Raw genomic sequence first — 13589 nt, 5'->3', positions numbered from 1 at the left:
TCTGGACTATCTGGCTGGAGTATTACTGCGTTGATTCCACTATTTTCTTAAGGGTAGATTGCAGAAGGAGAAACTTCTGTTTAGCACCATGGCCATCGGTGTGAGGCTAAGCAGATCATTCTTGCAAAAAAAAAAAAGATCAATGATTTTTTAAAAAAATTCAAAGGCTTAGAATTGTAAAACAGCCATTATTCATTAAAACACAAAGGATTTTTGTAAGTTATTGTAATACCTATTTAAATGCATTAGACATTCAAAAGTGGACTCATTAATGCCAAAATATTGTTTATTGTTGAATTCTGTATTAGTCATTGTACCCTTAAGAGTATCAATCACTCTCTCTATCTCCTTCCTGACATTTTCAGATTCCTGTTGGCAAGTTTCCACTAACAGCACCGTAAGATCCAATGAACATTTATATAAGATGGCAGCCCATTTAGTTCAAAAATCATAGTCAGAAAACATACCCAATGGTTTATTTAACCTTAAGCCTATTGGGATATGTTAGACATTGTAGTATTCAATTAAAGCGGCTGCATGCAGTTGTAATTTGTTTAGCTTGCATCGTAAAAATTCCAAAGCCATAGCCTCCTAAAAAGTACTGGTTAACAAAACAAGAGGCACCTCCAGAGTCCAAGCCAAACAACTCGGTGGTAAATACCACACTGGAGGAGGTCACAGTAAATCTGGTACTTTTTAGGAGGCCATGGCCACTTTTCAATCTATCTTTGCTTATACAGATGATGAAAAGAATAAGATATTTTCTACTGTTAAATCAATTTTGGGAGATATTAGCACCCCACAGAAACATAAGGAGAATTGGGATACTTTGGAACTTTTATGACAATAAATAAACTGAAAGATCTAGATAGGGAAGTTAAAAGAATTTGAACAGAAGACCAGAGAGATTAAAATTAAGACATTTAAGAAAGACGAACGAGACTTTGCCACCGGTAAGATTTATTCTTGGTGGGACCGAACAGACAATGTAACACAGAAAAGAATCTTGTGGGCTAAACCACTTGAGCGTCTGTCCAATAATAATAACAACAACATTCGATTTATATACCACCCTTCAGGATGACTTAACACCCACTCAGAGCAGTTTACAAAGTATGTTATCCCCACAACAATCACCCTGTGAGGTGGGTGGGGCTGAGAGAGCTTCTAGAAGCTGTGACACCCAAGGTCACCTAGCTGGCCTCAAGTGGAGGAGTGGGGAATCAAACCCGGTTCTCCAGATTAGAGTCCCACCCTCTTAACCACTACACCAATCTGGATACTACTGAACCATCAGATATTGACGCTTCTGGTGACGAGGGGACTAGTACTAAAAATCTTCTCAGTAAATCCATCAATACAGACTCCCGTAGGTCTTTTTTAAGGAGAGGTACAGACCACCCCTTCAAAAGAGGGAGACAAAAAATTTAGTTTTTGTCTCTGCTCCCGTAACCTGATAATTCTGAAAATGAATATTCTTAATAGGGGTTTAGATTTTGTGTCCACCCCAGTCTATAAGTCATTACATACCTGTATTGACCTCTTCAATGTCATTAGACAGGTTAAGTTTAAAAAGTTTTTGGTGATAGTACCTTAAGTGCCAACCTTGAGAATAAATTTATTCATGACTGCAGCAATAATCCTTTTTATGATAATATATGTATTTATCAGTGCTTTATAGATGATTTGTTCATTGTACTCAAGGGTCCCCAATTACTAGAAGCATTTGGCAAATGGATCAATGTACTTGATGAGAATACTAAATTTTCTTTATAGGCAGACCTAAAATGTATAGGTTTTTTGGACATAGTAGTATATAGAGACAGTCTCATTAGAGTGGGAGTTAGACTTTTTTAAAAAACCCACTGATAGGGTTTTCTACTTAAAATACCAGTCATACCATCCAGGATATATAAGAGACAACATTCCATATGGTCAACTATTTAGATTGAAAGGGAATTCCACCTTAGAATCTGATTACAATAGGGAAAGTAGAACTTTTCAAAAAGCCTTTCAGGATAGAGGATATCCAGCCCACGTTTTATATCTTTCTATGACACAAGCCAGATTAAAACTTAGAGCCAATTTGTTTGTCCCAAAGGAACATTACAATAGATGAGGAATAAAGTGGGCCCTTGATTATACCCCAATGGCACGGGACATCAAAGGAGTTATTTATAAACATTGACATTTGTTATCTGAAATTCCAGGATGTGAGAGACTGCCCACTGTGGGACTTAGAAGGATGAGTATAAGGGATATCTTAATACACACTGATCAGAGAATCCCCCGAGATGCTAGTAATAAACCTAGGGGTCACTATGCAAAGCCTGTTCAATGGTTATACCTGGTGGAGAAGTTGCATTGGCACATAGATCTACTGACAAATTACAATACTTCTCCGTATGTCAAACTGCCAAGGTGGTGTATTCAATTAGGTGTGCATGTCATAAATTGTATGTAGGGAATACCATACGCCCAGTAAGAACATGGATATTGGCGTATGTATCAAGAATTTGGAACCAAACCTTGGAAGCTCCATTAGTCGACCATTTTATAAAAGAACATCATAAAGAAACAGATTTCCAGTATACCGTATTGTACGTAGCAGATAAGGGTCCTGTAACTTAGATCCAGAGAGACTTATTACAGGAGGTTTATTGGATTTATTTTCTGAATAGTTTACACTCTGAGGGCTTAAATAATGATTTAAATATGATTTGTTGTCTGCAAAGTGTTTTTTGTATATCATTGTAGTTGGTCTGTCTCTTTAAATGTTTCAGCTTGATGGTACTGCACGTCTTATAAATTGTTTCCTGTGGGGCTAATACTTATGTCAAGCCATTGTCTTCATGTACACCAAACTGATGCTTTTAAATTTTGTCTTAAACTGAATTGGGTAAGCGTTTAGTGTGCCGCATTTGTTGATATTCTGTAATTTATATAAGTTTATTAGCGATATGTTATGCTTTATTTGTAGAAATATTTATTGTTTCCAGTAGACTGATTTCTGGCCCCTGATGAAGTGTCGTGCACATGAAACAAGCATAATCTGTTAGCCGGCCTCTTGTCGGGCAGGGGGATCCTCTTGGGTCCTTGCTCCACCTTTACAGCTCCGCCTAAAAAGAAAAAAGGAAAAAGAAAAAAAGAATTAGTAGTACTCATCCATTTGAATAGAGCATGCTTCAATAGAAAGGTAAAAAAACCCCTACCATGGACTAATGAGGAAACATGGGCTTTCATACAGATTTGGGGAGATGGTATGTACAGAATTTAACGTACAGAGAGTAGTACAGAATTTATCATCCAACTACAAGAATGTTGGGAAGTTTCAATGGATTGTGTAAGAGATGGCTGCCAGGGGATTGGGAGCCGCACTGCGAGAAGGCTAAACCACTGAGAAAGCATTATAAGGAATGTGTAGGTGGAAACAACCATTCCAGTTTGAGTAGCAGAGTGTGGCCATACTTTGAATAACCAAAAGGATATATTTATTTGCTTAAAATCCACCCCAGACTTCACATTTCAATGCAGGAAAACTCTGAAATATATCTTTAGTGATCAGCTTGTCAGAACAAAAAAACCAACAACAGTGATTCCCATCGGCAACAGGAACGGGAAAGGCACAAAGCCAGGATAGTGGAATCTTTGCACTGTGTCAATTTTTAGATCTAGTTTGAGCAGTTTAAGATGAACAGCCCAAACCCTCGTGAGCCTTGGTAGACAAGCAATGGGCTCAGGGCTTTCGGGGGAGAGCATAAACCTCCTGGTTTTGAAAAATGCAAGCAATCGTAGTATTGTGGAATGCTTTATTCTTTGCAAATGAAAGAGCAGGACAGTAGAAGGTACTATTTTTAATTTATCCCTTTTTATACTGATACTGATGCTTCAGCATAGGAATGAAATCCCCCAAGAACCAAAGTATAGCAAGAGGACCAACATCACATCAGAGAATCACACCCATTCCACTCATAGCAAATTGAAGCAAGGGGCACTGTTGCAACTTAGCCCAACGGAAGCAAACTGAAGCAAGGGAATGCCTTGTTCTTGTGTCTGGGTACTGCTAGTTTCTGTTCTGTGGTGTTCCCCACTGGCTGAACCCTGTGCCTGGCTGATGTGAATGACACTGGTTCTGTTGGACTAAGTTGCAACAATGCCTCCTGCTTCGGTTTGGTTTCGGTAGAATGAGTGTGATTCTTTGGTGTGACGCTGGTCCTCTTCACTTTGCTTCTGGGGGAGTTCCATTCCCGTGCTTCAGTTTGATCATTCCTCTGTAATGCCAACGATAATTGCAGATTAGAGGGTGGTTGATTTAGATCAGGGAAATGCATCTCTACTGCCATTGCACTGCTCAACAAAGCAGTCCCAGGTGAACATTAAAAAACGGTCATGGAAGCTTTGATCACAGCTAGCGTAACCCTAAATGCAGCCTTTGTGACCCGTTGATGCCCAGAACCACAAGATGGCAGTAAAAGAATACATATACAAACATTTAGGGCTGGAGATGTGGAACTATTCATGGAACAGCATCTCCAGGGAGGTGTACCTGGCTCCCTCACAGCCATTCTTGAAGGGGAAGCTGAAGGCATTTTTTATTTAGGACTGTTTTTAATTAACTATATCGGCAGCCCTAACCTGTGCTTTTAACCTTTGTTTTATTCATTTTACTATTAATTTATTTCTGTTGTGAGCAACCCTGAGTTCTTGCATGGTAGAAAGAAGGCTAATAAATGTTTTAAATAAATAAATAAAATGTGCAGTGTAGAGAGTGGAAAGTATGATTTGGCAAGAGCCCAGTCCCCCTGCCCAGCAATTCAGCAAGCTGCATAGATTTAGGCCGTTCACTGCTGAGCTGGATCCTACCTTTTCCCCCCCCGCTCGATCTTTTCAGATCCAATTCTTTCCTGTAGCCACCATCCCATGTTTTTTTTTGTCCACACAGTTACCAACATAGACTTTCCAGAGGTCAACTGGAGGGGTAGTTCCTTTTACCAGTGGCAAAGCTGACGAGATTCAACCTTCATTTTTTCTCTGCCTATAGTACCTCACAAGGTCTCATGTAAGTGTGAGGATAAATAACAGAAGAGGGGAGAATGACATTGTAGGCCGATTTGTGTCCTCGTTCAGAAGAAAAGCGGAGTATAGTTATCTGAATAATATATGTAAAACTGTAAATCCACTGTATCTCGGCCCAAACTACTTTGATTGTCGTGAATCAAAAATCAGGAGGGAAAACCTCATTTCCTGTGGAGGAAGTATTGAATACAAGTCAAATTCAGTAATAATGGAAGGAGTTTTAATTTTGTCTGTCTAGTCTATGTTGCCAATGAGAAGCAGGCAAGCATTCTTACCATCATAATTCACTTGAAATAATAAGTTCATTTCACAGCATACAGCATGTTGGAGACCAATAGGGAAATTGTCTCTTTTCTGTCCTCAAGCACACATGACAGTAGTTTCTACTTAGGGAATGTTATGTATGAACTTACAGCTGACATTGCCTGTGGAAACTCATACAGAGATTAATTTGGACATACATACTGGAGCTTTAAATAGGAGAATGGGTTTCTTTGGGTGGGGGAAGACATGGAAACCAGACCCTGGTTCCTTCTCCCACTAGCGAGCCTGTCGGGATTATTCTCACTGCCTCAACCCCACCTCACCCTTTGCACCTGCTAGCAGTTGAGTTATTGCCATTACATACATAGAAACTTAATAAGGTTAAGCCAGACAGTTACAGAACAAGCTGGCACTTGGCTAGGGGATTAAAACAGTTTTATGCGTCCCCAGTGGGGGAAAGAGAGTTACGCTTGAGAGACCAAAGGTATGCCAATAACTGTGTACCTTGCATGTTGTTTAATTGCTTCAGCATCAGGCATCAAAGAGCAAGATTAAAGCAGGAGCTTAGTACAGGCTACGAACATTTTGCGCCCCCCCCCCCCCAAGATAGAAATAAATGGTGGTGTCTGATTTTTATCCTAGGATGTCATGGCCCGTTCATCAGCTGGTCATAAGCAACGTTAAAGCAAAAGTTCAACCTCGATTTGCAATAGTCAATTTAAAAAACCTTTTGCTGGGCTTAAGGTTTTGCCAAACCTGAATCTGAGTGATGATTTTTCTACCCCCAGGTGATGACACAAAATACTTGGGTGTATGCAAAATGTTTCAGCCGGGCTCAAAATCCAAAATGTCACTTCTGGAAAGGAATTCTAATTTAGATAAGATGAATTATTTGATAAATCCTTTTCCATTCAATTTCTAAAATAATCCTTTCCTTTTCTTTAATGGTATGGCTTTGATGACCATAACCTTAATCTTGACCATGCTGATTTGACTGCCCCCAAAAGGAGCATTTTGGACAAGGTATCAGCATAAATTTGCCTTCCCACCCATCATTTTGGCCATGCCACATGTGTGGAAAACAAAGCATTTACTTACTTGTCCATTAGCTGCCTATAATGACTAGTGTAGAATTTATAGAGAGATCAAAGTAATTCCTGGCTTCTGCATCTTAAAAAATTCAGTATGAATTCAACATCTGCCATAGGAAAATTTGCAACCACGCCTTCTCAGACTAAAATATTAAAAGTCCCACTTTGATTAAACAGACTGGCCCCTAGAGAATATCCCCTTTTGCCACAAAACTTTATTATATGGAACACAACATACAGAAAAAATAAATTAAGACTTCAGTGATGTTTTAATTGGGATTTGAACAGATTAGTGTAAAAAAAGATTGTCCAGCCATTCACTGACCACAGGGATTTATTCTCAGATTTTCTTTTCCCCCCCAAGGACATTCATTGGTTTTCCCCCCAAGAACATTCATGGTGGACAACATGGGAAAAAAAGATGATCGGGCCTGACAGCTGTGGCAGAGTAGTCTTTCTCACTTGGCTCAGCAAACGTTTTCTCCGTGAAGTGTAAAAAATGTTGAGATTTGGTAGGCGTCTCATGTGGATGGCTTTGAAAAGTGTGTGTGTGGGGGGGTGATGCTTGGAGGCCCATAATACAGTCTCTTTTAGATTCCAGAGTGGTGGTTCTGGGCAGAGCAGGAAATTTGTAGATCCACAAATACCACGTATCTGCTGATCTTGCTCTGTCACAAAGCAAAAAATAAACCTTGTAACTTATGGTAGCAGAATTTTTAAGAAAATATATTCATTGGTAATGAAAGAATATAGCCAGGCAAATGGTTCCAACTGGTGATCTCATTTTGCATTTGCAAGCCAGAGAAGTATCCTTCGTGTTAGCCTTCTTGTGGTTAACCAATAAGGGATTTTTCTGAGGACCCCTCTCCTAAAATCCTACGTGAGCGTTATTGAAGCTGAACACCCACACAAAAGACAAAGCTGCCTCAGTGGGCAGATTCTTTCTCCTTAACTGTAGAGATTGAACTACAGGTCAGATCAGTCTTGCAGTGACTCAAGAAGGTTCCTTTCAACTGTAAACATTTTTTTTAAAAATTTCACTTCGCAACCAATATTTTAACCTTGAATGTGTTATTTCCCAGAGAGGTCTTGATCCCATAACAGAAGTGTGACTCCAAGCATTTAAGATGTTTACATTACAGTAAGGTCTGGCTGGCCTGTCACTGAGGCTTGTCAGGTGCCATGCATTCTGGGAAATGCATCATTTTGTGTAAACTTCAGAGCAGCAAAGACAAAAAGTGAAACTCGGCCATCAGAGTGAAATGATATCATATAATATTGTTTGTGAGTGTCTTAATAGCCACATGAGATAGGATGATAAAATCAGTGTCTCAAAAAAAAGGACACAATTCATTGCATTTTTTTTACATTCCATTGATTTCAAAGCAAAAAAGTGAAGCAAGTGCTTACTTCTCCCTATGCTATCAATCGCACTGATTTGCTGAATTATGCCTTATTTACTTATTTACTTATCCCACACAGAGCCCCAAAGCGATTTACATCGTTCTTATCTCCTCCATTTATCTTCATAACAACAACCCTGTGAGGTAGATTAGGCAGTGAGTGTGTGATTGGAACATGGTTACTCAGCAAGCTTCCACGGCAAAGTGGGCATTCAAATCTGAGTTTCCCAGATCCTAGTCCAGCACTCCATCCACTGTACTGTATCGGCTCTCTGTTGTGTTTGTTACGTGCTTGTATTATGCCCTTCTTTCAAAGCTCTCACAGGGTTTTTAGCCAAATTAACTAGGTTCTTCCATGGCCATATATGCTGATGCCGAATCATCTTGTTCGCAATCCTCTTGTATTAAAACCACGACAGATCTATCCAGGGCTTTTTTTCTGGGAAAAGAGGTGGTGGAACTCAGTGGTGGAACTCAAGACCGCACAATGATGTTGCTTTGGGTCAGCTGGAACAAGGGGGGAGTTTTTAAAAGTTTAAATTGCCCTTGGTGAAAATGGTCGCATGGCCGGTGGCCCTGCCCCCCGATCTCCAGACAGAGGGGAGTTTAGAATCTAAACTCCCCTCTGTCTGGCGATCAGGGGGCGGGGCCGCTGGCCATGTGACCATTTTCAAGAGGTGCCGGGACTCCGTTCCACCGCGTTCCTGCTGAAAAAAAGCCCTGGATCCATCACCAAACAAGAACAACTGATAAAGACGACCTTCATGAGAGTTCCGTGCTGTTACTAACAGCAGGCAGATAAAAGCTGGTCATTAAGATTTTGGAGACAGGAGGAGAACTTACCAAACTGTGTGTCTTGAGGAGTCCATTTAGATAGACATGATGTGCCTCACAAATGCTGTGGAATAAATACACAATCAATAGAGTGTTAAAGGGGATGAAATTGAAGTGTTGAGGTTTTTATATATAACGATTCTTTAAAACCCAAAGCACTTTTTCCAGATTGCAAGGGGATTCACTACACAGAGTTAGCTGGTTGCAGAATCTCAGCATTCACCTTTAAATTTAGCCAAGTCCTGTTGAAGAATTAGTCCATCCCGTTAAGATAGTACTAAGAACCAAGCCCTTGCCAGTACAAGATGGAATAAGAAGATAATCACATCTAAAGCATGGCGTTTTCAATTTTTCTCTTTCTTTGCTCAGCTTTGAGTTTGTTCTGGAATCCTGTTTCTCTGATGCTCAGCCTGGGGTGACAGTAGCCACTATTTTGGGCTCTGGCCAAAATGTGTTCACAGCTGGGAAGGGCTGTCTTACGTCCTAGCTTGCCTTTCTTCATGCAATTCGTTTGCTGTCCTTCCACCTCAACCTCTCTTCGTTCCAAGTCCTTTACGTCAAAATCAGTATCAGACCAGGTTCACTTCCCTGGTATCTCTTCCACCCTTTTTAAAAATACTTTTAATTTAATTTTCCAAACATTTATACAATCAACAATTTGAACAACTTACTAACAATACAATAATCAGCCATAATAAATACAATTTCCACCCTTTTGACCACCCATGCTACCCTTCCGCTCTGGAAGCCCACCGCTATGGAATTGCCTTTGGATCGATGCTTGCTGCTTCTCAGCGTGAAGGGCCGTCTGCCATTCTTTGGTTTCTTCATCAAATCCGTAAAGCTCCTAAACACTGGCTATTGATACAGCCATTGTGGCGGGCTGTTTCCCTGTTGTCAAAGGGAAGCCCCTGTGATGCATGTTTCATCCCTTTCCCTTGTAACCAGCATGCACGTGGGTTGCAGACACAAAAGTTGGAGTGTGTCACATACTTGTCTGCATGCTGGATACAATTATAGCTGTCATTGTTTAACACAAATTCAGGTGCTTTAGAAGGGTAGCATAAAAACACAATCAGAACACGGTGCTTGGAATTTGAGCCTTCTGGAAGCTCTAACCCCGTTTGCGCCTAAACAAGCGTTTCTGCACGTGTTGGATAATGCACTTTCAATGCACTTTAGCTATCGTTTGGAAGTGGATTTTTTTGTTTCACACTTGAAAAATTCAGTTCCAAATGATCTCTAAAGAAGATTGGAAGTGCATTATCCAACGTGTGCGGAATCGGCACTGTCATGTTCTATGGCTTTTCCATGGTTCAGTGGTTTGGATCCTATGCTCCTGTTGTGCTTTTGGAAGAAGGGGAGGGTGATTGTTGTTCATTCTTCCCTCTCCTGCAGCCCCACACTTTGGCCCATGGCTTGAAGGGCTGTAGTGCATCTGTTTGGTATACAGAAGGTCCTAGGTTCAATCCCCTGGATTTCCAGTTAAGGAGAGCTGGTAGGTGGTGTGAGAGATCTCACCTGAGACCCTGGAGAGCTACTGCCTGGCCAGTAGACAGTACTGACCTGATGGACCAAGGGTCTGATTCAGTGTAAGGCAGCTCCCTCATCCCCCAAGATATTCCTGGAGAACCCACATGGCACACTTTCTGGCGGTGGGGTAGGAAAGAAAGTTGCCGTTTATGGAACTCAGCTGTGCTATAAGGGCACAGGATCCAAACTAGTGATGGCGTTTGCTCCTGAGAAGTCATCTTTGTAACGTAAGATGCACTACAAAATCAGTCGGGGCTGGTGTCAGCATCCTTTGCCATAAAGAGATCACTGGACACAAGCGAGGAGGCGCCTGAAGTGGGGAAAAAAATCTGCCTGAACAGAGGCACTCACCCTCATAATTGATGCAGCCGTTGGAGTCTTCCTGCCCTTTCAACAGTTCTTCTACATCTTCTTCCTTCATCTTCTCACCTAAATTGCAAGGAGAGAAGGGTTACTCTCCATTCATAAACTTTTCACATGTTGCAGTAATAGTGCAGGTAACCTCATTGTTAGTTCCTTTCATTTAAACCATTTCACAGTTCCGATGATTTCCTCTCATTCTGTAATAGGAACACCTTGGAGCAGACAAGCTGTGTGAAAGGATGTACTGAATCGCTGCCACGTAATTGTTGGGTTCCCTAGATCGTTTCATGTCTGATTCATTACCATACTGCAGTGAATCAGTTGCTGTTTTCCTATGGCTGCATCCCACATCTTGCCAGTAACAATGGAAAGACTGACTCGTGGGATGAATGAATCGTACATGTATTCTTTAGATAGCTTTCCCCCCACACACAAATTGGACATTTGTAGTGGTGGTGTTATTAGTTCCCAAAGAGCAAGAGTTCAATAGCATCTAGCCCAGGATGCCTAGAAAATGTAGAACTCCAAGCTAGGGCTTTTTTTCAGCCAGAACGCGGTGGAACGGAGTTCCAGCACCTCTTGAAAATTGTCACATGGCCAGTGGCCCCGCCCCCTGATCTCCAGACAGAGGGTAGTTTAGATCGCCCTCCATGCGGAGGGCGATCTAAACCCCCCTCTGACTGGAGATCAGGGGGCGGGGCCACTGGCCATGTGACCATTTTGCTGAGGGCGATTTAAACTTTAAAAAACTCCCCCCCCCTGGTTCCAGCTGACCCAAAGTGATGTCATTGCGCAGTTCTGGAAGCGTGCGCGCACTTTGTGTGTGCGCATGTGGTACCAGGGGCACCACCTCCCACCAGGAGTTGCCCCCTATGGTGGTAACCCACTGAGTTCCACCACCTCTTTTCCCAGAAAAAAAGCCCTGCTCCAAGCAGATTGGTTTTGTCTGTATCTGAAGAAGTGAGCTGTGACTCACGAAAGCTCCTACCCTACTACAAATTTTGCTAGTCTTGAAAGTGCTACTGGACTCTTGCTCTTTTCTACTGCTACAGACAGACTAACACGGCTACCCATCTTGGAGTGATAAAAATCCGTTGTGTGGAAGGTAGTTGCCGTACTATTTTGTTTGCATATCAGTTGTGCCTCAGGATGCTTGTGGCATTATCTTACGCCCTTGTTTGTATGGCCAACGAACTTCAGTGTATTAACAGCATCTCCATGCTAGGCTGGGTCCCTCTCAGGACAAATTTTCTGTGAACGCAACCACCTCGGCAGAGCCAAAGCAGTCACCGAACTGTGGTTCATGCAGCAACTTTCATCCCATGATGGCGTGACACTTGTAGTGATGAAGACATCTGTGTTGCTTTCCAGCCCAAGGTGCCTAGAAAATGCAGAATTCTGGGCAGATTGGCTTTATTTCAGAATATAGCCAGAGTAGCATACTCACTCCCGACAGATGCAAATGCCATTGGCGTTCAAATAACTGCCTCAAATGTGGCATTTGCAGCTGGAAATGAGTGAAGACTGGATCAAAGCCATGGGTGCCATGCACCAAAACAGGGCCTTAATTCCCCAAAGAGGCACAGTTAAATCCAAGAGCCACTCAAGCGTTCTGCCTGTGAACTATTCCCATTAGCTCAGGAACACTGTGGGTGTAAGTAAGCATGTATTCACAAGCTGTTCTCTTGCTAGGGGTATAATCGGAGCAAGTATCCTCTTCGCTCTCTCTTATCTGCTATAAAGCCAGTGTACCATTGGCTGATTCCGCACACGTTGGATAATGCACTTTAGCTATCGTTTGGAAGTGGATTTTTTGTTTCACACTAGAAAAATTCAGTTCCAACTAAAGAGGATTGGAAGTGCATTATCCAACGTGTGCGGAATTGGTCTCTGTTTGGAGTTTGGGTATCCCCTTAGAGCCTCTGACATCTCTTACCCAGAGTGGCCAGTACGTGACGGAGTTCAGCACCCATCACTGTTCCGTTGCCCTCCTTGTCAAAGACACGCAGACCTTCAACAAAGTCTTCAAAGCTTCCCTGGTCTTTGTTGTTGGCAGCTGCCTGCATCATGGGCAGGAACTCGTCAAACCCAATTTTTTTAGCATTCATCTCTGTAACAACATAATAAGAATCTTTACTGGGTATGTTGCTGATGTTTTAAGGAATTCTTTCAATATATTGTGCTGCAGTTTGGACTAGACTCTTTATCACAACCGTATTTTCTTCTTGCTCTTGAACCACTTGCTTGTGCAATATGTTTATTTATTTGTTGGTTTATTAAATTTTTATACTGCTTCTCCCTCGAACAAAGCCCAAAGCAGTTTGCAAAACAATTAAAAACAACAATAAATTTTATATATTTAAACTAAAAACATTACTACAATACATCATAAAAACATTAAGGGAATAAAGAAAGAAGAAACAGAAGTCAAATTAAGACCATGTGGAGATGGCGCATTGTTACTATTTTTTAAAGATTTGGGTTACCCAGTCCCTAAATTCATGGATATTACTACTTCTGAAATATAGAATTAAGTGGTAGAGGTCAACAGCAATGCCAGCGATATTCTATTCAACCAAAAAGCAATACACTGTCCCGTCAGCATAGAACCATAAAGGACATGGTGTCATTAAATATCACCACCATTTTGAAAACTATTATGTAGACTCCAAATAGATGTAAATTAAAACTCTGGCATAATTATTTCTCAAAATTGACTCAGTTTTTCAAACATCGTTTGGTGGGATAATCAAGGACCCAAAATTGCCCATAAAGTTACAAGAACAACGGGGTTTTCTTTTGAAATACGAATGCCCTTTCCTTTTGAAATACTAATGCCAAAGCACTCAAGCTGGTAGGCTTGAAGTATTTGCTGAAGTATTTGTCCCCAGGGGATGCTATATTAAGATGAAAGAGGTAATGCTACACTCAATAAAGTGAGATGACTTTCACAGAACTCTTAATTTGATGATCCTGTCGCACAGATCCAAGCAGACCATGGATTTATGACTAGCAAAGAGGACTT

The 13589-nt window shown here is 41.3% G+C and overlaps 1 protein-coding gene across 2 annotated transcripts in view; it reads right to left on the bottom strand.

The window, feature by feature from the left end:
* Window positions 1-6747: 6747 nt before the first annotated feature.
* The window catches only part of MYL1 (myosin light chain 1), a 43111-nt gene continuing 36269 nt past the window's right edge, over window positions 6748-13589 (bottom strand). For both annotated transcript variants that reach the window (XM_054971778.1, XM_054971779.1), the window contains exons 4-7: window positions 12501-12674; window positions 10553-10630; window positions 8678-8732; window positions 6748-7099 (exon numbers count right to left, since the gene is read on the bottom strand). In XM_054971778.1, coding sequence (XP_054827753.1) covers window positions 8704-8732; window positions 10553-10630; window positions 12501-12674 — 281 coding nt within the window. In that variant the 3' untranslated portion in view covers window positions 6748-7099; window positions 8678-8703. The remainder of the gene's footprint in view (window positions 7100-8677; window positions 8733-10552; window positions 10631-12500; window positions 12675-13589) is intronic.

The sequence above is a fragment of the Eublepharis macularius genome, chromosome 2 (assembly GCF_028583425.1).
Source record: "Eublepharis macularius isolate TG4126 chromosome 2, MPM_Emac_v1.0, whole genome shotgun sequence".
NCBI classification, from domain to species: domain Eukaryota; kingdom Metazoa; phylum Chordata; class Lepidosauria; order Squamata; family Eublepharidae; genus Eublepharis; species Eublepharis macularius.
This window is presented reverse-complemented; position numbering and strand designations above follow the sequence as displayed.